The 24,271-nt window shown below is 34.2% G+C and overlaps 1 protein-coding gene across 46 annotated transcripts in view; it reads left to right on the top strand.

The window, feature by feature from the left end:
• RIMS2 (regulating synaptic membrane exocytosis 2) overlaps positions 1-24,271 on the top strand; it is a 586,269-nt gene that overhangs the window by 374,288 nt on the left and 187,710 nt on the right. For 20 of the 46 annotated variants that reach the window (XM_032858503.1, XM_032858502.1, XM_032858506.1 and 17 more), the window contains 2 exons: positions 10,835-11,014; positions 11,911-12,020. In XM_032858503.1, coding sequence (XP_032714394.1) covers positions 10,835-11,014; positions 11,911-12,020 — 290 coding nt within the window. Of the gene's footprint in view, positions 1-10,834; positions 11,015-11,910; positions 12,021-12,858; positions 12,892-24,271 lie in introns of all 46 variants that reach the window. The other 26 variants (XM_032858499.1, XM_032858498.1, XM_032858497.1 and 23 more) reach the window with 3 other exon arrangements.

Raw genomic sequence — 24,271 nt, 5'->3', positions numbered from 1 at the left:
GACTAAGTGATAGAGGTACTTCAAAGAGTTTTAATTAGGACATGATTATATTTATTCATTCTAGACTAATTACTCTAGTAGAGACTTTATGGATGGTTGATTTGAGAGAAAAGTGTATGGGAAAGGAAAGCATGCATAAAGATATTTGCTGCCTTGGTCTTGGTCAGCAGAAAACTCTTTGAGGCCCTGAACTAAGATAAGGTAATGGATGGAGAGATAGAAAGAAGACCAGAGATTTAATCAATTGAAATCAATAATACATTGTAAATAATAGCATTTGGATGTTGATGGGGAGCAAAGAGTCAAGAAACACATTGAGTCTCATAGTTTGGGTAACTGGATGCTTGTGGCACCTTAACAGAGTTGGTGCGGGGGAGGATGTTCAGAGAGAACTTAGTTTATGTGAGAGACAAGTTCAGTTCTGGAATTACTGAGAGAGTTAAGGAAAAACCTCCAGCAAGGAGTAAAATCAATAATTTTAAATCTTAAAGAAGTTTGAGCTATATAAAGTAGTTTGAGAGTAAATTCATTGATAACAGTAAGTAGCTACAAAAAGAAAAGTGAAATCGGATGGAGAAACAACCTGTGAAATGAAGGCCAAGGACTTTTTCTCCACTCTGGGAAACATAAATATTTAAATGATAGATAAAGGAAGAATCCTAGAGAAGGAAAAGTGAGAAGAATAGAGCTATCAGAATAGAGGTTAAAGCAGGAAGAAATTATTTTTCAACAGGAAAAATAATAACTGAAAAATGCCGATTAAATTTGGCAAGTGAGAAATCATCGGTGACATTATCTACAAATGATTTCAAAAAGGGGTGATGGAAAAAAGCAGCTTACTGTGGCCTGAGGCCTGCCTGGGGGCTAAAAAAACAGAATGCTTTTTTCAGAATGTGGAGGAGAAATACTAGATAGTGGAAGTGATATCAAAGTAGACTTCTTTTTTTTAGAATACGAAATACATCATGAGTTTTGAGGCTGGACGAACAGATCCTTTAGGAAAAGTTAGATTGAAAATACAGAAAAAGGAGAGGATGACTGTTAGAAAGGTCTTAGGGCAGGAGATGGGTCTAAACATGTAGATGGAGTTTATATATGGAAAGAAGCTCTTGTTTCCTTCTGAGACAGGAAGAAAATAGATAACAGAGTTGAAACTAAGTAAGTTTTTAGAAAAAGGTTGTTAAATTGAAGATAGTTAGGTTTGATAGCCTCAATTTTGTTGTTGCTATACATCAAGATTATGGTGATTGTTTTTGAGACAAATTCTTGAGTGGGAAGGCCCAGGGTTGGACATGACTGATTGGAAATGAGGAAGTTTAAAATGGTCATTGGTTAAAAAGTGATGGGAACAGAGGAGGGAAAAGTAAAAAGATTATTGGTGATACCAGCGTAGCAGAAGTTGGAAACCATGACTTTGTCAACGATTAAATTTGGCAAGTGAGAAATCGTCGATAATGAATGAATTTATGTTTTGCTTCAACTATACCCAGTTATCTAGATGTAGAGAAATCCGATTATGGCATTGAACCAATTTTGGGGTTCTGATGAATGTTTGAAAGATTGGATTAGAAGGGAATCTGAGTATTGATCTGGGAGTGGGTCAATGACCAATCATAGGAGTCTAGGATGGAAAAGGAAGGAAGGCAAAGGGAGTGATAATACTGTTAGGAATTGGGGATACCAAGGAACAAAAAGTTATCAAATGAGGATCGAGTAAAGTGAGAGTGAGACTATGAGACACCTGACAGCATTAATTATTATAATCAGAATTTGAGATATTGGAGTTTAGTGTTTCTGGATTTAAATAGTTTCACTGGATTCTAAGATCCACAGTAATTTGGGGGTTGGGAGTAATTCAGGAAAAATGTGAGGATCATTGAAGTTTTGAAGATGTTGCAGTTCAAGATTATTGAAGAGTTTTCTGCACTTGCACTAAAATCTCCTAGTATAACCATAGGAATTATGATAAAGAAGATGGCTGACAACCAATTCCCCCAAATTATCAATTACTAAGGGATAATGATCCCAAGTTGGGATGTTTATTTTAATGGATGTTAAACTTTTAATGGATGTTCGAGCTAAGTTGAATGCTTCATGGAACAGGGACATTTATATTGTGGCAGGAAAGTAATGGCCAGAGTGTCTCTAGGAAGCCAACTTCTGGGTCTGAGGACAATGAAGTATGAAGGGATAAGCAGCTTCTGCTGACGTGAGCTTTCCTGGAAGCAGAGTGTGCAAGGTTGAGCTAAATATTATTTAAGGTAGGGAAACACAGAAACCATTCTGTGAACAAAATCATTCCTTGATGACACAAGGAAGTTTGCTAATGATAGAAAAGGATTTTTGCAAATATAGCTCACAGAAACAGGGGAGATTAAAACTTTATAGAAAAAAGTACAGAAGATGAAGAATTTAGAGAAGTGACATCAGAGGCAAGTGAGCTTGCCCTGTACTTGAAAACTAAGAATGATAGGGATAAGATGCTTGAGTAGAAGTGATTGACCTCAAATATCCTAGATTTACCATAAGTTGTCTTGGTGCCAGAACTGGGACTTGCTTTGGTGCTAGAACTTAGTAAGGTTCTGGGAAGGGTCTGAGCTGGGTCTAGAGTAATGATGAAGGATGCCATAGAGCTTGAAGAGAGGCAGTGAATGGTCTTACCTCAGGGTATTTGGGGCCATAACTAAGACCCCGGTTAGAGAAAGGATTCTGACAAAGTTAGCGGAGTCACAGGGAGAAGGAGATTCCTGTTTGCTTATAGATGCCTTAACGGGCAAGTAGCACTGAGAGCCCTTAGTAAACGTGATCAAACCCGAGTAACTCGTACCTCCTGAGCTACCTTCCTTTTAGTCTTAACTTTGCGTTGTTACCAGTCTTCTCTCTTAAAAGTATGTTCTTTTCCATCACAACTCATCTTCTATTTGGGTTTCTGACTATAACCTCTCTTAATGCCTTTGGAATTTTTCTTCACTATTTCTTTTTTCTCTTGCATTTCAATCTCTCCTATTTTCATGATTTTGCTTCTTCGTGAATTACTGATGAAGTCTAAATAATATCTTCCTTCTATTCTACCACACCTTCAAGCTACTTTAAAAACGATTCTCTTTACTCTCTTTTCTAAGTCAAGTTTCTTGAGTATGTATTTTTACGAATGCTTCCAACACTCCTTCATCAGCTCCTAAGCTTCAAACCTCTACAGTTTGACCTCTGCCTCCAGCACTTAATTTCAAGTTATTTTCTCCATGGTTATTATTTACCAAGACTTTTGTACATATTTATCTGTGTTGCCTCTTTGCACCTGCCATTATTAATCAGCTTTTTTTTTAACTTCTCTAATGCATTACTATCCTGATTCTCATTCTACCTTTTGATTGTTCGCTGTCTCCTCTTCTTTTCTATTTCTTCATGTCCTCAAATTTTTGACTGGTGTTGATCCATATCTTATCATCTCTGTGGTTTTAACCAACACTTCCAATAGCTGGTGTGTTTCCTGGCCTATAATATGAATTCAGTAAATAGTATTGAAATAATGACTCAACAACCAATACTGAAATGACTTCTCAAACCATATCTCTAGTGCAGCTCTCTCCTTTGAAGGCCAAATCTCCCTATCTGATGGACATCAGCACAGAATATTTTTCCACCCCTCACAAATTCAAGTTCAAATCTGAAGTTACTGTCATTCCTCCCTAGAATCCTTTTATTTCTGCTAATAGGCCATCATTTCATTTTGGAGGCTGAGAATTTAAAGTTTTTTCTTTGGTTTGTTTATTTCTACATTTAATTCACATGATGATGTCAAACATGTTTGAGAGGAAAAAAAACAAAAACAAAAACAAAAAGTCCCTGCTATCAAAGAATTTATAGTTTAGTGACATGAACAGGCTTTAAATTGGAGAAAGCTTGATTCGAGTTCCAGCTCAGAAGACATCTACTTGTGTGATGTGTCCCAAGTTTCTGTGAGCCTTAGTTTGCTTATTTCTTAAAATGACAAAGGTTGGATTATTTGACTTCTGTGATTCCTTCTAACCCTAACATTCTGTTTGTATAGTTTCATATATTGTGTATATTCTCTATACTGCATGTTGCGTATTTTGTACATCGTGATTTTATAAACTTTGTCATCTATAGTTTCGTCCCTATTTTCACCCCTGTTATTACAAGTTCCTACTCTAATTCATTTCATACATTACTGCTTAATTCAGCTTCTTAATTCATTATTTAAAAATTACCTTTCTGGGACCCCTGGGTGGCTCAGTCATTAAGCCTCTGCCTTCAGCTCAGATCATGATCCCAGAGTCCTGGGATCAAGCCCCACATTGGGTTATCTGCTCAGCAGGAAGCCTGCTTCTCCTTTCCTACCCCCCTGTTTGTATTCCCTCTCCCACTGTCTCTCTCTCTGTCAAATAAATAAATAAAATCATAAATAAATAAATAAATAAATAAATATTCCCTTTGTTCAGAAGCTTTAGGTCACTCTCACTGAAAATTAAATTCTATCTAAACTACTTAACTAGACACTTACAACCCCTATAAACTGAGTCCAGGAAAATTTTCTAATTAGTATTTTGCCATACTTTACTTTCTGTATTTCTAGTATTTCCATTTGACTTCTTTCCCCCCCCCCATGTGGTTTATTGAGCATAACAAAATTCTGTATACAAAATGACCTGGACCTGGTGTTTCAAAATATGACTGCACCTTACTAGTATTTTGATAAGTCGATCCATAGAGTGTAAAAAGAACTTACTCTAAAACGAATAGAAAAGTGCTTATTGCACTTGCAACAAATGGCCTCACTTCTGGAACTTCAATAGGTTTATAAGATAATTAACTACCTTATTAATAAGATAAGGTAGAATTAAGTCCCTAGATGACTGGCTGCTGGAGAACTTGATATAAGACATCAAGAAGCCTTATTGTGCACAGCCACTGTGATACCATCATGTTTCTGGAGAATAATATTCCCGTTATCTGATTCTAGGCATACCACAGGAGTAGTAGTGGGGTCAGAGGCCAGCCCAGCTCCTTGCTGGGCTAGAACAGATATTACCCAGCATGCTCATCTGACAGGATCCCACAGCAGCCCAGATTAAGTCCTTAGGAACCCATGCCCAGGATTCAAACAATGCACCAGTTCTTCATTGTGTCCCCCAAGTGCTGCTCCCTAATCTCCTCCATCACACCCAACAATCCACCCCAGCCTGGGACTCCAGAGCACACCATGTCCTTCTCTACCATGTGTCTCCCACTGGACTCTTTTTGATGGTTTCCATCTATCTGCCAAAACTACTCCATCTTTCCATGCATCTTGTCCATCTTCTCTGATGTAGACTTTAAGATATCAGTTACCTTATTTGAAATTTTCTGTCTAATCATTCCAACATCTATGTTGTCTCTTGACCATGGGCCCTATTTTTCTTGTTTTTGGTGTTTCCAGTCATTTTTTTATCGACTATTAGACATTGTTATTTGTTGTGACTGAGGTGGTATTTACATTTGAAAAGTTGCATACCTCTTGCTGTGTTAGACTCTGTGTGTGTGTGTGCGCGCGTGTGTGTGTGTGTGCGTGCGTGTGTGGGTGTTGGGGGAATTAATCCTCTGACTATACCACCTTTGACTGTATGATTGGGAGTGACATGAAGTGGCAGCTAAGGGCATCTGGCAGCCACGTGTATGAGGTCATCACACTCTACCATTTCTCTCTCCATGTAAAGCTACCAGAACAAAGGAAGGTTTGTGAATTTTTCAGAGTCGATCAGTGAAACTGTTGAACATAGCATTCTAGTGCGAGGACCAAGCCTCATCACATTTATACATATAGTACAGTAACAATGCATAATTTGGTCCTTTAGACATACATCTTTAAAATGTGTTATTTTATGGAAAATTTGAGGAAGGGAAAGCATAGGGGTCCCACACCTTGGTGGAACAACATTAATTTCTTACAGTTGACAAATGTTATTAAATTTCAACATTCACTGAGAATGAAAATGATCTATTTATTAAAGTAAGAATTTTATGGTTTATAAATGATAATTATCTCTGGATTTTTAAAAAAATATATTTTGAAGATATATTAATTTGCTGCATGTTAATTGCTGCTGAGTAAATAATCCTACTTATTTGTGGTTTTCTCTTATTTTTTGAAATAAAAAATAATAAGGAATATTATAAATATTTAATAGAATACTCAAAATATCCTCTAGACATTTACATCTTTTATGTTTTTATGTGTGCATATTTAATAATACAATATACTTTATTTTTCAGTATTGCATTTGTCCCTAATTTTCTTCAGGAAATTGAGATAGTAAATTTTCTTCTTGCTATCTCCTGTAATGACTATTTCTAAGAAAATACTTCTCTAGAAATGAGAACAGTTTACATCTCTTTTTGGTGATAAGATAGGCTTATGGGTAATAATAATATTCCCACCTTGGAAGTGTCTTGATTTCTCACCTCACTATATGTATTACTGCTGTTTTCACATCTTAGATTGTTAATGTGGCTGGCACTAGACACTGCTATTATTTTTGAATAAACTCACTACTTTTAACTAACATACAGAATTTACATTTAAATGAGGAGAAATGTTCTGTAAAGAGATACTCTCAGGCCTAAGGATAAATTAATCTATTTTCCACCAAAATAATAAAAATATTCTTATTTATACACAGTGTCTATTTATTTGGATAAACTAGAGTTTTTAAAAAATTAAATTGTGCAATACAATTTATGGTGAACATGAAAATTATAGAGTTGAGTCATGCAATTTAAATTATTTGTTATATTATATAAATATATATCTACATTTTATTAGTTGCTCTAAAATATCTAATTTTAAAACATTATCCTGTATGTATTTCTTCAGTTATGCAGTTAATTCTCAGAAAATCTCTGGACATTCCATATATTTTACCAAAAGCATACTGCTTCTGCTGGTAATCAGCTTTCTGTATTATACAGTATGGACACAAGGAAGATATTTCTTGCTCCAAACCAGAGAGGTACTTGTTGTCCTTCAGAGATACATTGAAAAAAATTTTTTTAATTTAAGATTTCAGCATTAGAGAAATAATTTCTTTATCAAAAGGAAAAAAATAATTCTGAAATAGCTTCATTTTTTACAAGTTTATTTTTTTAAGAAAACCTATTATATTTACTTATGGCATCTTTACAATCTAAATATGAAAAGAGCCTAATTAATCACAGACTAAGTTCTGAGTCACATTCTAGGAGAACTTTCACTGATATCTACATAGTACTTTGAAATTTTGCATTGTGCTGGTGGTTGTTTTTTCCTTTTCTTTCCTTTTCTTTTCTTCTTTTTTTTTTTTTTGAGTTTTCCTAGTGTTCTTTTATTATACCTACAGAGATACAGAGATGCTCTACATTGAGCTTTTGTTGTTATGAAGTTGAATCATTGCAATGGTCTAATGTAAGTGGTTGTAGAAGAGAAGGCCCTGTGCCCTGTTCTTCCCTGTTCCATTACATCTCAGCCTTGTGCTGTAAGTGAGAATAGGAAAAGTAAATAGCAAAGGTGGTGAAATAAGTAGAGAGCTGTGCCAGATGCTTAGAAACTTAAAAAAATCTTTTGCAAGAGCAACTATAGTGAAGGGGGAAATGACTCAAATGGACAGCTTCACTAGATGATTATAAAATTATTTTTCCCTTAGGAATCCTTAGCTCAAATTCTGCTTGTGCTATTATTGGCTTATAAAGCTGAGTTGTTACAATCCTGGTCCTTGTTACAGTGTTATCAGTCAGGATGAATTATCTCTGTTTGTGGACGGGCTATTAAACAGGATCCTCTGCAAACCTTGGAATAGGAGCCCCTAAATAGTACAGAGCGGTGGTCGGTATTTATCCAGATAAATGATACATGCAAAAATCTGAACTATTGTACACACATTACAAAATATAAACTATTAAAAATCGAACTATGAAAGACAGTAAATCACTAGATATTATATCACTTTTTTTTTAAAAGACAGCAAGATTATTCACCTAATAAGAAAGATTTAATTTTGTAGGTAGATGGTTCCTGACCTTTTTTATAGGCCTTGCCCTTTGGCAATCTTGTAAAACTTACAGCCATCCTTTTTAGAAGAATGTTTTAAAATGCATAAAGTAAAATCAAGTAAATTAAGTGCAGTTACAGAGAAAGCTACTTACAGTGAAATATAGACCCCAAGTTAGGTACTAAAATATTTGTGCCTTGTAAATACATAGTTCCTGTATCTTAGTGGCTACCATTCAAAATTAAATATTTAAGTTCTTCTCCTAAAACTAAAATTCACTAAGAATTTTAGGTAGAAGTTGTCAGGTTTCATATCTCATTCCCTTAAAGAGCCTGCATTGAGACTGGGTATTATAGGTAAGACCTAGGCATTGTTGCTTTCAATTTTCTCAGTAATTGTCTTGGTTCTTCCATAGTAAGGCTTATCCTTATCCAATTGTGGGACCGGGAGCCTGTGTTGTTCTTCTGTTGTGTGATCTAAGTTTAAAATATGGTAGCTTTTCATTCCCCTTAACTATGGTAGACATTTTAGGAAATTGCTACCTTCTACTGTGGGTTTTTGTGTGTGTCTGTGTTTCACTTATTAACCAGTTTTCCTTTCACACTATGGAAATCATATAATTCATATTACTTATGAAAATGGAGAGAAGAAATATAAGCAAAATTTAAAACATCGACATAGTCTTCAAACAACTTTTCCACCAAAGAGAAATTTTTCTAAGGATATTTCCTAAAGTGTGACTTGTTGGCTTTATAAGTGACAGTATCCTTTTAAGGACATAGCAACAAATTTGAAATAATTCAGTCACAATCATGTATTTCAATTATTAAAAGATAGTGTCAAAGAAGTAAAAGTGTATATCCTATTATCTTAGTTTTCACTTGGAAAATTGCTTGATGGAATCAGAAGATATCAAATTTTGCATAAATACAGGAAAGATTAGCCTGATTTTCTGGTGGGATAGTCATAGACATTCCACAAAATTTTGTCAGTACATGTCATATAGTAAGAAAAGTTTATTATTAACTTAAGATAATAGGAAATCTGAAAATAAGGTAAAGATCGGTGTTTTCCAAAAAATGGGTTTTAAGGAATCTAAGATATATATATGTTCCTTTGCTTCTGCTTATAGACTGTGATGAAACTATACAAAGATATGTACACCAAAAACATTCAAAAAACTATTTAGCATATTTATTTCTAAAGAAAAGTTCTTTCTCAAATAGTTTTTCAGAAACAAAAAAATAGAATTATGAATTTTTATACCATCAGGTTTCCTTTTTTAGATCTCTCTTTGAAAGTAATTGAATATTGTGTATGTATTTACACTTTGTATACATCAGCTTTTTTGACATATCCTGGATATACTTACATAAAAACACAGATTGCATGGAACACTGGGTGTTATATGCAAACAATGAATCATGGAACAATACATCAAACACTAATGATGTACCATATGGTGACTAAAATAACACAATAAAATTAAAAATACTAAATTTATCTTAGGAAATGAATCATATGATGGCACATGCATTTTAAAATATTTTTTAAAAATGGTTTGATTATGTATTACCTTGTGAATTTAAAATGTAAGAGAATAACAAGATATATTATAGAATAAACCCAGCATTCACCTCCTAAAGTCATCTAATCTCATGCCTGCTGATCTAAAATTATATGCTATATAATTTGTTACATGTGGGAAATTGTGCCCTTTCTTTTCTTATTTAATTGCCCACATTTTTCATTATCAAAAATAAGATTGGAGGAACTCGTAGGTAAAATGAAAGTTGTTTACATTAGTCTTGGGAGAGACTAATGTTTGTTTTTACAGTCCATAAAATATAAGCATTTCCATTACTGTGGTTAAAACTAGATGGGAGGTCACAGTTTAATCTGAAGTATAATATGGCCTAAGTGTTAACCTTAGAGTTCTCGAGCCAAATGAGTGTTCTTAGGGCTGTCTCACAGGTAGTGGGGCTGGTGTTAGAAAACATTTACCAATCACATGTTAGGTGTTCAAAGCATGCTAGGGTCTAGGGATACAAAAGTCAATAATGATGGGTTCCCTAAATTTAAGTATATGTCTTTCAACAAGGATTAGGTTTTGATATTGGTCTTATTTGTGGTCAAGATCACATTGTTTCAGAAGCATTACTATTTCAATCGAGTAATACTTTGCTGAACGATATCTGTTGGCATTGCTAAAGTGCCCTGAGATAGGTGGCAGAGATTGACTGATTAACCGGTTGTCTGTGCTTGTTCTTGTGGACGGTGTGTTGAAATATGGCTACAGCCTGCAAGGTTGCAGTGTTTTCTTACAACGTTTTGATTCTTTTGTTGGAATGTTTGGGTGCATCAATATACCATGTTCGTGCAAACGGCCTTTTTATGGCGTATAGAATGAGAAACACCCGATCTGCCTTTGGGTCTTTAGAATTAATGCTTATAGGGTTTCCTTCACTCTTTTGGGAACGTTAGGAAAAGCCATTGCATTCCTCGAAATAGACTACTCCACATACGTCACCGGTTCCACGTAGGGAGTTTATTCTGGAAAGCCGGCAGTTTCGTTTGTCACTGACAATAACTGAGCAACTCCTATTCTCTTCATTGGGAATTGCTACCAAAAGCAGATTGTGGTTTCCTTAGAAATGCTGAAGAAGTGTAGTGAGACCTGCTCAGAATATGTTTTTACAAATTCGATGATTTTAAACAATGACCTTTTTCAAAATCGATTTGATGCATCCTAACCAAACAGCAGAAGGGCACTAAAGATCAACTGAGCTGCTTTCTGACTAACGTTTCAGGGATTGTGAAGCAGCAGATAGACAGCCATATCACAGATCCAGATCAACAGAACAACGGCCTCTCCTAGAGCGGACCACCACCCGCTCCCGATCCACTGAGCGTCCTGACACAAACCTCATGAGGTCGATGCCTTCATTAATGACTGGAAGATCTGCCCCTCCTTCACCTGCCTTATCGAGGTGAAAGATAAATCAATCAGACTAACCTCCCCTTTGCCCCACCAGCACACCTATTTATTTTCCCAGCAGCTAAATGGTCTCTTCTATCATCCTTGGCTGATCACTAGTAATGATCAATACTAACCTTTTCAGTGTAAGCACACTATTTATATTCAGCGGATATAATAGTGTGTGGCTACCATTGTAATTTGTTTTTAACTGTCCTGACCGCATTTGTTGTGTGATTTCTCATTGATCAGGATTCCTGGGTAAATCCCCCCATAATGCACCTCATAACTCTCATGTTCTTCTCCTACAGAATGAGAAATTGTTTGTGTCCATTAGACATCAATTTTGGAATAATCATCGTAATGACAATAATTAAAACTAGCTTTTTGTTTCTTTCTATCAATACTAAGATCACGTATTAACCAGTATCTTTAGTTGAATTCTGAATTGTTCAGGGTTTTAGTTATAGTATCATGAGATATTTTCTAATAAAGGGATATCTAATATAAGCCTGAGTAAAAATCTCCTTGCATCAAGGGAGGGAGGTTAGTGTTGAGAATTTGAAATCTGGTAGAAAGAAATGTAAAACATTACCTCTCATTTTTGGAGCTGCAGAGCTCTCCTGTTGCTTTCATATGGATAGAATACTAATTTACATGAACAATTCCATGGACGTTACTGTAGGATTTTGTGTGCATGTATCTGTGTGTGTGTATGCATATGACACAAAAGTAGAAACATCTTTCGACAATCATTCAAATATCCATATTTTGTCCTACTTTCCTAACCTTTTAATCAGCAGCTACACCTCTTTTAAAATTGCACTTGCACACTATCATATGAACCAAATGTATTCAAATGACTTCATTCATCCTACTGAAAATGAGCATCAATGGTGTATCTTGTAGGTCTCATCCTCGTACTGGGTCTGTCCAAACCAGCCCGTCAAGTACTCCAGTGGCAGGACGAAGGGGCCGACAACTTCCACAACTTCCGCCAAAGGGAACATTGGAGAGAAGTAAGTTTTATTTCTAATTATGTCATGTAGGAAATACACACGGAAGCTAAGGTGAATCAAGATATTTTTTTTACTACTTCTGTGTTAGTGTTCTTCTTTTGTTAATTGAACGCCTTAGCCTCATTTGCTAGTAGTTATAGTTATAAATATATTGATAATTATTATATATTTTGCAGTTAAAATTTGTAATATTTGGAGGGAAAATGACCTCCTATTATTGCTTTTGCACATTTTCAAAATTTGAATAAATGCATTTTTAAAAGTAAACTTAATGCTCTTAGATAAGCACTGGGATGCTATTTCTTTGCTACAACTAAGTGTATGTAATTGTTGATAGTTACATAAAGTTTATTAGTAACTAGCCAAATCAATTTTCACACACTGCAAAGGACTGGTTAGCTGATGCACAACAATGGTGATCCTTCTCAAAACTGGAGTACCAGAGAAAAGGTAATCATGAATATACAAAGAAAGATGCATGTTGTACTGATATTTTTAATACTTTCAAATTTTTGCATAAGAAGCACTATTTATTTATACACAGATGAGCATACTCCCCAAACATCTATAAATCCTTAGATAAAGGACCTCTAAAAGCATGGATGATAGAATATAATAATTTTTAACCTCATTTTTTTAAATGGTCCCTTTATTTAGTAACTGGATGTGCTTTGCCAAAAAACAAATACATATATATTTATATATATATACTTAAATCACCATTTAACTTTTCTTTAATAGATGATACATACATTTTATACCTTTGGAAATTTCTGTTGTTTTTAACCCCTGTGCTTTGGTTCCCTTTTTTGTTTTGTTTTTATTTTGTTTTTCCTAGACAATGGAGTCAAGGAGATAGAACCTTATGAAGGTCTGTACATAAAGGAGGGTTTGTTTTGTGCTGACAGCCTTTTTGGGGGGCTATGCAAGCAAAAATAAACCCAACTGCAATTGATGTCCCTCCATGGTATAGACTTTTATGGAGAGTAAAATGATTTTCTTTTATCATTTTTGGTAAAGTATTCAACTTTGGTTTTACTTAGAAATTACACCAAGGAGTTAAATTTCTTTTGATTTGTTCCCTTAGGAATGCAGAGTGAAACTTCCTTTAAATGCCAAGATAGAATGTTCTGTTTTTTAAAAATTTTAATGTGCCTTTTAAGCAGAATTCTGTATGTTGTGCAAGACTTTAACCAAAGACATCAATTGCAGTCTGTGTTTATATCACCAAAGATGTACACCCAGTCTAGTGATACTTATCCTCATATATTTCATTTCGTATTTATGATGATCTCTCAGTCATTAAATTTGACTTTCTAGAAAAGAAAGTTGTTGAATTAGATAGTGATTGTGGTTTGTATTTCCTGCATTGCTTTTCATGTTGTAACAAGACTGCTTACAGTATACCAAAGTTAAACATGTACAGTTTTACTATCAACACTACATTATGACTCAAGAGAAAATATTGAATCATGATATGTGGAGTGTCATACGTTTACTAAATAATAAAAATTCCTCTGCCAATGAAAGAATTCTAAAATTAACCTAGTAAGTTTAAAGAATTGTTAACTGTTTTATTTATTTATGAATTTCCAGCACATAGAATAATGCCTGGCCCATTACAGGCCCTCAATAAATGTTTGTTGAATGAATGCATGAAACATTGTTTAAAAACTGAAAAGCTACTTCAAATAGTGTACAATGTATCCCTAAAAGAATCTCGTCATTCTATAGATGTTTATATTAAATTGTGTTTTCTATTAAAATTTCTATAAGCTATTTGTAACAAAATTTTAAGTGCACCGCATTTGGGCAGCATATTTTATTGCCTTATATAACTTGGAACAGCTGTGTTCTTGTTAGTTACCAAATGATTTATGGACTTCAGTATTGAGGTTTTCTCTATAATATGTACCATGATTTTAAACAACTCTGTGCTATTATGACTAATGGTTTCTTATGCTGTCTGGCAAGATTACAGCAGCATTTCTGTAGTTCTTAATTATTCGCATTAGAATGGGTTACATAATTTTAAAAGTACTTTACCGAAAGAAAGTTGTGTGATGTGTATGAAATGTTTTATGTCTCCCCAGGACTCTTAAAGACTTTAAAAGACTTTTAAAGAGTTTTGACTTCATTTGTTGGCATGTGATGTCAGAAATAGTTTATGTCACAATTTTTTTAAAATTCAGTTTTAATATCTTTTATAACAATAGTTTGTTGAGATGTGAGTTCTGTTCTTTGTAATAATAAACCTACTGGAAAGTCAGCATAGAGCTAAAGCCGAAAGTCGGGGTTGAAGAATTTTTTAATGGGCTTGTCAATTAACATTCTATATGCCCTATAGAATCTATTTTTTTAAAAAAGTTTTCTTTTAATGTCCCCTTTCACTGTGATTTTTTTTATAAGTAAAAGGAAGGAGAGCTAAAACTGCCCTTATCATTTCCAGTATGAGATAAAAGGATTTTTTGTTTGTTTTGTTTTGCTTGAACGTATGAATGATTTCAGCAGTGTTTTTGTGAATGTTGATATGAAGACTTTAGCAGATACATAATTGTGCAATTTTCTTTGCTTTAATTGGGGGCAAAAATACCTATTTTAGAAGTTTTCGAATTCCAACTGAAGTTAAAGATGCATAATCCAAAATAGACTGTCAGTTGGTCTACATCAAATTATATTTGGATTATCTCTTGAAAAGTTGTCAGAACTTGTAATTTAATGGCATTATTTCAAAGTCAAAGTAATGACGTGATTATTTTTCTCATCCTGTCCAAGAGCTAAAAAATGAACAATTCCTACTTTAATTCCTTTTGATTTTGGTTATATTTTAGTCTGTTAATTAAGTGAATTTAAAACATTGGCTATGTTGGTTTTCATGATGGTACAGTATTGGTTATCATCTCTTTGAGAACCAGAAAAAATAAGAACAATATAAGAAGAGTACAATGTACTAAACAAAGTTAAAGCACTAATATTTTTAAAAATTTTCTCTTAACTTTGATGTACTGGCATTTTGTGAAAATAAAAGAGAGTTTATAATTTTTTTTTGGTTCTGTAGAAGAAAAGATATGTAATGTTATTTTTCTAAGAGTGTATCAAGCTTATAGACAAAGTATTTTGCCTACTTTACACAGTTATCACATACCGTAAATATTTTAGAGGCTACAATTTCTCTTTTACAAATCAGAGCCATCATAAAAGAAGATAGTATGATAACTTATTAATAGACTATTTATTTGCTTCCATAACTTGTCAGAAATTCATTAAAAATAATCTTTTAGTCTCCCTATAATCACTCATTGTATCATGAATAGTTCGAAATTTTTGGTCACCAAGAGTAACAAATATACATATCTGGTCTTATTTTTTTCTTCACTTATGCAAATATGGAAGTTAATGAAGAGACTGGGCATGTGGAGGAGCAGTGGGGAGAAAAGCAGGGTGAAGAGGTCAAGGCAGGTCTGTAAGACTGTGTGTCTAAAATAAATAACTGAATTTTTTAGAAGTATGACTTTTCCATTTCATATAAGATGTTGGGCTCCAAATTTATAAATGCACAATAAAGAACGTTTTGTTTTTCAGTACTGACTTTTAAATACATTGCCTAATTTTATTAATGGAGAAATATTACATAAGCTATCTAATCGAGATAACTTACCAGAATGTTTAATTTATCCATCTGAACATGTTCTTTAGTATTTAAATCAAACTAAAATTATAGACAATGCCTCTGATCAAATTCATGCCTATCCTTTACCCAAACTCTGTATTCAATTCATTTATTTGTTAAAAACTGAGTTCCTACTCTGGGTTACACTGAGTAATACATTGCAGTCCTACCTTCTTCTCTAAAGAATTTGGTTTTGTAGAGGTAAATTACAAGTAAAGTAGAGTAGAATATAAATTCTATTAAAACTTTTAGAGACTATCACAATTTTCTTCATAAATTCTTTTCCTAAAATAAGAACAATTAACGATATATTCCTGTTCTTCATCCCAGCTCAATAGTGTTCTAATATTTATTGACAATCATAATTTCTTACTAAACATTCCATCTTCTGAGGGGAGGGCCTCCATTCTGGTGGGGTTTTTTTTAAGTCCTTATTATATTTACATGTCATAATTTTTGCCACTTTCTTTGTCAGCATGTTCCTGAAAGGATTTTAAAACTTCAAATATTAAATAATCAGTAAATGTATTAATACACTTCTTTTATCAATTTTTTATTTTATTAAATTCTTTTATCAGATTTTCACTGTTTTTATTTAAAACACAGAATTGAATCCTAGTCTTTTCTAAGATGTCAGTTTAAAAAGATTTAACAGTGAAGACTGAACAAGACTGAACAATGAAGAATGACTGTGGTCCTAATTTTATCATGTTTAAATCATCACTTTTCTTTCATGAACAGTAGAGTGTACTTCATGTGCCTTACGTTCTCTCCTTTTCCACTGTGTGAAGCAATGTCCTTATGGATATTGTGCATAACATGTATTTTCCTAGTTGCATTGTCTCAGTATTTACAGTATAAGATGCAAGACCTCTTAAGTTGCAGTTGCTGATTATCAGTAACTATTTTTAATATCATAAAGATAAGAATAATCATCAGAATGTGTCTGACCTTGAAAATAAAGGCAAGTTTAGCTGCACATTTCTAGAAATGTGTAACTATCTCTGTTCTGAGTATCTAGTATTCTAACTACTGGAATGTCATGCATCTTCCATTTTCCTGCAATGCTATAGGAATCACATATTTAGAGAATAGCATAAAAAATGAATTTAATTTTAATTTAGCTGTGCAATTAATGTTTTCCTATTTGCCCATTCCTGTATGTCTCATTTTAGTCCATATGAGCGGTGAAATGCTTTCACACTGTTCATGAATTGGCTTCCAGAGGAAAGTCATTTTTTAGGAAATTATAAGTTTGGGGGCTTCAGTGGTAGTTAATACTTTTATTTATTTTTCACTTCCTTAAGATAAAGCCTATTTGTTGAAGCAGTTTGTCACCTATCCTCAAAATTAACTTCATTAGTGAATACATCAATTGTCAAATTAGCATAAAACCATAACTATAATCTTTCTGACTTACTATAAAATGACTATTCTTCATTTTATTTTTTGTTTTTATTACTTTTCTCAGAGCATGGGAAGGATATACTTTACTCTTGTGTTCATTAATGTGAGATGTCATGTTTAATGCATGAATTTGTTTCCCTAGTGTGTGATTGCATCTTTTGTGGTGTGCTTCGTTTTTATTTGGATTGTTAGTGACCTTAATTATTAACCACTATTGTCTGTTTTCAATGTTAAAAGACAATGAGGGAGAAACACCAAGCGCACCTAATAATGGGAAAAAAGGCAAGTCTAATATGAAGTTAATAGTGCCTTTCTATATATTAGACATTCATTATTGATGTTTGTGATGTGTGTGAATATACTTTCTTAAATTAAATAGATATAAATATCCTAGTACAATCCTACTCTATTGAAATGTGTGTCATTTAAGTCAGAAGTTTGGCTTTGTTGGTCATGTTAAGATTCTGAGGGAGAAAATGTTGGCCAAGTTACCTTGCGAAAAACACAACATAGATATTTTTCAATCCAGAAATTGTTTTAAAACTGAGTGATTTAAAAAATATTTTAAGCAGAATTTTAAATTAGAAAATGATATGAACTTAGTTTAGTTTAATAATATTAAATAAGCACCCACAATATTTGTACATTTTTTCAGTTTTATACACATGAATTAATATATTGCCTGAGTGAGTAAAAAAGATGATCAATTTCAATACTTAGATTTAGTTTTTTCTTATGATTATTGGTGACTTAATTCTATAACCCAGCACAAATAAGTTCTGTCAAAAACAACAGGGACTGTATATGTTTTATAATAATTGATAATCAAAATTAGCTCAGAATGTCAGCATTTTAAGATGGTTATAAAAAAAACAATGTTCTAAAATGTCTCTGTATTATAACAATTTGCCTTTGTTATGGGGCCAAATTAAAAAATGAATACTTTTTGCTTCAGTCGCTTTAGTTAAAATGTCTTTTAGTCTTGATTATATACTTCCCTGTCTTCATCTGTTATAAATAATGTCTACAGTGTTCTGTGTGATATTTAATTAGCACTAAAATAATTTTATAATTTTCCTTACTATGGAGTATTAATTAACTATTCATTAACACCCCTTCCAGCATAAAATTCTTGAAATATGCTAGGTTTTATAGGTTAAAAAGGTCAAAATAATGTAACTAAATAAATAAAATGAAATCAAGTGTTATAAAATATTAACTTTCTTCATAAAACAATAAAAATTTACATAAGTTTTCAGTGTGCATTTACATAGTTGTCATTTTTATCTATATTTTAGCCTCCATGATTTCTGCTTAGTACCTACAAAAGGATATGTTTATATGTACTGAAATTTATATCAGTGATCATAAAAGTAGATATTTCTTCTTAAATGTTCAGTCGATTGTTAGAGTGCAACAAATTTTAAGAACATTTCATGCCATTTTTTTTTATTTGAGTAAGTTTAAATGTATCAAAAGAATAAGGACTTCATAGGAGGATGCCAAGGTAAATACTACAGCAGAGGAAGTACTCTGAGCAGGTGTTTTGGGCTTCCTGAGCTCTAGTTGACCGTGAACGCTGTTAAGCCTTTCACCTCTAAACTCTTCCGCACTCTTGTTATTCCTTTGATCTTGCATGTAAAGGTTCTACTGACAATGATTGTTGAGTTACTCCCACTCGTTATTAGCATATTTTTTTCATGTACATAAAGATCCTCATTACTGCAAAGCATCACTATTGTTATATAGATTAATCCTACATAGGATACATAGATGGCCCACCTCTATTTAAGGTCTAGGCATCTAATTTTTGCTTCCGCAGTTTTCTTTTGGGAGAGACACATTTACTGTTTGTGTTGAATTTCACAGTACAGTTCATGAGTACGATTAAGGTGAGAGGTTGTTTTTAAATTAGCTAAAGCATATTTGTGGATTAGAGAAGATTCCATAGGTTAGAGCGATGTTACTATATTCCTTCTTTACTTACGTATTCAGAGGAATAAATAAATAAATAGAGGTAACTATGAATTCTGGCTGGAGCCTTGTATTAGAAATGGCCAAACATTGAATTGAGTGATGGATTTATCACCATCCTCTCTTCTGATTTAAAATGCAAAGGGAGGAAATAATAAAGATAGAGATAGCTTTATGCTGCATCTTCTGTGACATGCCCACATATCATTCTGGAATAGGAATAGTGTATGCTGCCTTTCAGTTAGTGAAATATGTGATCAGTCAGCCGGAGTGTCTCCATTAACCCTTTATTAAGGTCAGACTCTTTGGTAGGTGGAATGGGCTTCAGAGTTCTCAAATGACGATGTACCTAAGCCAATCCCTTTACATACATTGGCTCTTCATACCTTTAATGAGCTAGAATGAGACTATCTTTATTCCATAGCATAGCACTATAAATTAAGACTTAAGCATAATTGGTGAGTTTCTAGCTACTTATAATTGCTTTCATTTACTTATTCATTCATTCTACAGATCATTTTGGGTACTTACTATCTTCTAGTCTCTGTTCTGGATGCTGGAAATATGCTAGTATACCTGTCAAACAAAGCTCCATGCCTTCATAATCCTTACATTTATTGGAGCAAGCAAATAATAAAAGAATATAGCAAATCATTTCATATACTGATAAGTATGGAAAAGAAAATTCCATCAGGATAATGGGATAGTGTTCAAGAAAGTAGGGTAAATAATTCTTGATAATGCATTCTGAGAAGTATTCCCATCGAGGTAATATTTCAGCAGATACCTCAAGAAAGTGACAGAATTACCACTTGAATGCCTGGAAAGAAGAGTGTTCCAGGCAGAGGGAATAGCAAGAAGGAAGGCTCTGTGATGAGAGCCAACTTGACTTGTTGGAAGAGCCAGGAAGAGGTCACTTGAGTGAGACCAAGCAAGCAGGGTGAATCGTAGTAAGTTGGGTCAGGACAAGCTGGGTCGGGTGACTCCTATCATCCATCAGTCAATGTTAGGATTTTGTTTTTGCGGAGTGAAATGGGAAGATTTGATTCCAGTGACATAATACCATTTCTTTTTAAAATAAACTAAGTTTTTTTTAACATTTTTATTTTTTTATTTTTATTTTTTAAATTCTTTTATTTTTTTATAAACATAAAATGTATTTTTAGCCCCAGGGGTACAGGTCTGTGAATCGCCAGGTTTATACACTTCACAGCACTCACCATAGCACATACCCCCACACCGATGTCCATAACTCCACCACCCTTTCCTGACTCCCCCTCCCCCCAGCAACCCTCAGTTTGTTCTGCAAGATTGAGAGTCTCTTATGGTTGTTTCCTTCCCGATCCCATCTTGTTTCATAAAACAAACTAAGTTTAATTGCCATGTTAAGGCTAACCTGAAAGAATTGAGATAAGAAACAGGGAGGCTTTTGCAATAACCCAGGAAAGAGGTGACAGTGGCTTAGATCATAGTGACAGGAGTAGTTGGATTCTGGATAGATATTAAAGACGGAGCCAACAGAATTACCTGATAGGATGAAAGAGAGAGATTCAATAACATCCAAGCTTTGGACCTGTGTAACTGGGAAAATAGGGAGTTTCTACTAACTGAAGAAAAAACTTGAGAAGAATTGTTTGGTGGGAACACTTCAGGGGCTCGGTCTGGGATATAAGCTAGAGAGCCTCCTGGATATCTAAGATAAGATGTCAAATAGGCAACTTAAAATACGGTCTGGATTTCAGGTTGGAGATTTGGACTGTTAGGGAGTTACCCTCAGAGAGAGAGAGGTTGAACACCATGAGTCTGGCTGAGATTACTGAGAGAACAAGGGAAGAGGTTGAGGGACCCCGCACTGAACTATCTCATACTCAGAAGCTGGCAAGATGAAGCAGCAGGAGACTGAGAACTAGGAGGGAAACCATGGAGCACAGTGTCTTTGAGTACAGGTGAAGAAAGTACTTGCAGTGGGTGAGAGAGAGCTACTGAGTGTGAAACCATCACTCGATTTAGCAATTATGCCGTCGTCAAGTTATCCTTCATTAAGGGCAGTTTTGTTGGAGTCATATGAAGGCTGAGGAGAATGGATTTAAAAGAAGAGGAAAGACAGGGACAGCGAATATAATAGATGCCTTTGAAAGAGTTTGGCTGTAAAGGAAAAAAAAAAAATCTGGAACTGAGGGGAGAGATCATGGGACTACAATGCATGCAGGACACATGGGAAACTTTGTATGAACGTGAGTTTTGTTTTCTGAATCCGGATTCTTGGTTTGCTTTCTAGAGCCATCTGGTCCCAGTCATCTCCCTGTAGTTTACCACTGTATCTCTTGGTATTCTGTGGTTTCACTCCTAGATTTAGAATCAAGACTTTTAGATTTAGAAGAAGCCTTGTAAGTCTTTTAATAAAGCTGCTTTTCTGCATTGACAAAGGAAGAGAAATCTAGAGGATAATCAGCTTTCTTCAATCTACATAGTAGTAGATCTCCAGTCTTGACTTCCAGAGTATGCATTTCTGTATCCTGCCTCTTCAGATAAATGGTGGTCTTCTTGCATGGGTTTCAACCATTTATCTTATTTTAAATATTAGCTAATGGCTTAGTTCAGTTCAACCAATATCTGCTATTTTCAGCTTATTGTACTGGGTAGTTATTGAGGATACACTGACAGATCAGATGTGTTCCCTGCTTTGGGGAGATCCCAAGATAAAACAATGAGAATAACAAAACAGAGCTGGTAAAATTATTTTGTAGCATGTAGAAAGTGCTTGAGATTGTGATATGTACAAAGAAGAGGTAAGTTGTGAGAGGTTCTGGGTAGGTTTTCAGCCTAAGATATTCCACTGCTTGTCATAGTTCATATTCTGCCACTCTCTCGTGGCTTAATTATTTTAATAATATGAAGCTTTTAGGCTTTCCAGAACACTGAAATGTAAATATTCCTGAGGAGACTGACCTGAGCTATTATTACATACAGATATTTTTTAAATTTTATTTTATTTTTTTATTAACATATAATGTATTACTTGTTTCAGCAGTGCAGGTCTGTGAATCATCAGTCTTACACAATTCACAGCACTCGCCACAGCACACCCTCCCCAGTGTCCATCACTCAGCCATCCTTCCTAACCTCCTCCACTCCGGCAACCCTCAGTTTGTTTCCTGAGATTAAGAGTCCCTTATGGTTTGTCTCTCTTCCTGGTTTTGTCTCGTTTCATTTTTCCTTTCCTTCCCCTATAACCCTCTGTCTGGTTTCTTAAATTCCTCGTATCAATGAGATCATATGATAATTGTCTTTCTCTGATTGACTTATTTTGCTTAGCATAATACCCTCCAGTTCCATCTATGTCATGGCAGGTGGCAAGATTTCATTGTTTTGATGGCTGCATAATATTCCATTGTGTGTGTGTGTGTGTGTGTGTGTGTGTGTGTGTGTGTACCACATCTTTATCCCTTCATCTGTCAGTGGACATCTAGGCTCTTTCCATAGTTTGGCTATTGTGGACATTGCTGCTATAAACGTTGGGGTGCACATGTACATACAGATCTTCATAGGAAGCAAGTTAGAGCCTGTAAGTGGAGAAAGTCAGGTGTGGGAGATGGATGCTGAAAAATGCATTAGAGCACCAGGTACCTTGGAAGAGTGATAATGATGAATTCTGCCTTGAACAAGCCCTACTCTAGTCTACTAGTCTGCTCTAAATAGTGTTACTTGCTATCTAGATATGCTCTAAACTTACTTTCTTAACTAATTTGATATATTTAAATTGCACAGAATAATACTTGTCAATAGTAAGTACCATATAAATGTTAGCTATGATTAGTAAAATTTCCTAGTAGTTATCTTGCTCCAATTTTGTATTTTCAGTACAAACTGTGAAAACTTTCAATTTAAAGTAAAAGCACACCTGATTATAAAAGTAAACCTGAACCATTTATTCAATATATATGGTTTAGTAGTTTTTAGGAAATTAGTCATCTTGATGCTGTTCTTGACCATATAGCTTGCATAAGAAGCAATACCGGGGGAATAAATCAGATTAGGTTGCAGCATTAGTTATTATATAATATGCTAATGCATTTGTATGGGTTTTAATCCTTTTGTAAAAATCAATATGCAAATATTTAGAATACTCAGATTCTCTAACAGAACTATTTAAATTATTAGTACTTTTCAAGTTTTATAGTGTTTAAAGAACTTCATTGGAAGTCAATACTTGGCTCCTAAGCTCATTTCTATTCCTAGGCAAATGACATCTGGTAATATTCCTAATTTCTCTGCACCTTAGTTTCCTCTTCTGTACAATAAAGTATCCTATAAGAATTTTTTTTTATTTACAGAAACTAAGTGTTTTTGGAGATGTAGCTAATGAAATCTAACGTCTCATTGTTTTGTTTCTGATTTATTATCTATGTTCTTACTGTTATTTGTTTATTTTGTTTGGTTTTGGAAACTTAGCAGATGCAACCACTAATTGGCTGTTCGTGAGTCATTCACTGTCAAGATGATAGACGAAATAAATGCTACCATGCTACCTATCAAAAAATCATGTTCTGGACGCCTGGGTGGCTCAGTGGGTTAGCCCCGCATCAGGCTCTCTGCTCAGCAGGGAGCCTGCTTCCCTTTCTCTCTGTCTCTGCCTACTTATGACCTCTGTCAAATGAATAAATTAAAAAATCTTTTTTTTTTTTAAATCATGTTCCTAAATGTACGGAAGGAAAAATGTTTTGTCCCTTTGAGCCTCAATGTAGAGTTGCCTACATTATTTCAAACATAGTTAACCTTGTAGACTAGGAAGAAAGGAAGGAAAGGAGAAAGAAGAGAGGGAAAAAAACAGGTTACAAAGGAACCCAAAATAGTAAAGTAATTTTGACAATTTATAATGAATACTTATGTCTATAAGCATTCTAGAAGTTGGATAGCATTTACGGTGTGGACAGGCTTTGTGTTTCTGCCTCTCTGTATTCCTGTGAGTTCTCTAGGGCGAGGAAAGTAAGACACCCATGTCTTAATTTCCAAATTTGATTTATATCTAGATAATAATGGATTTTATATTTCCTAAATATGGCATTCTTTGCCAACTTAGATGAATGACGATTTGACCAAAAATTATATGAGAGAAATTCAGGGATACCATAGAATAGCAAGGAATTTATCATACAGTTTTTAGTAGGATGTGCATTCAGCCGCATCTGTATTATGGAAT

This window comes from Lontra canadensis, unplaced genomic scaffold (assembly GCF_010015895.1).
Source record: "Lontra canadensis isolate GAN:19392208 unplaced genomic scaffold, GSC_riverotter_1.0 scaffold15, whole genome shotgun sequence".
Lineage (NCBI taxonomy): Eukaryota > Metazoa > Chordata > Mammalia > Carnivora > Mustelidae > Lontra > Lontra canadensis.
Note: the sequence above shows the minus strand (reverse complement) of the source record. Positions and strands in the feature narration are given on the sequence as shown.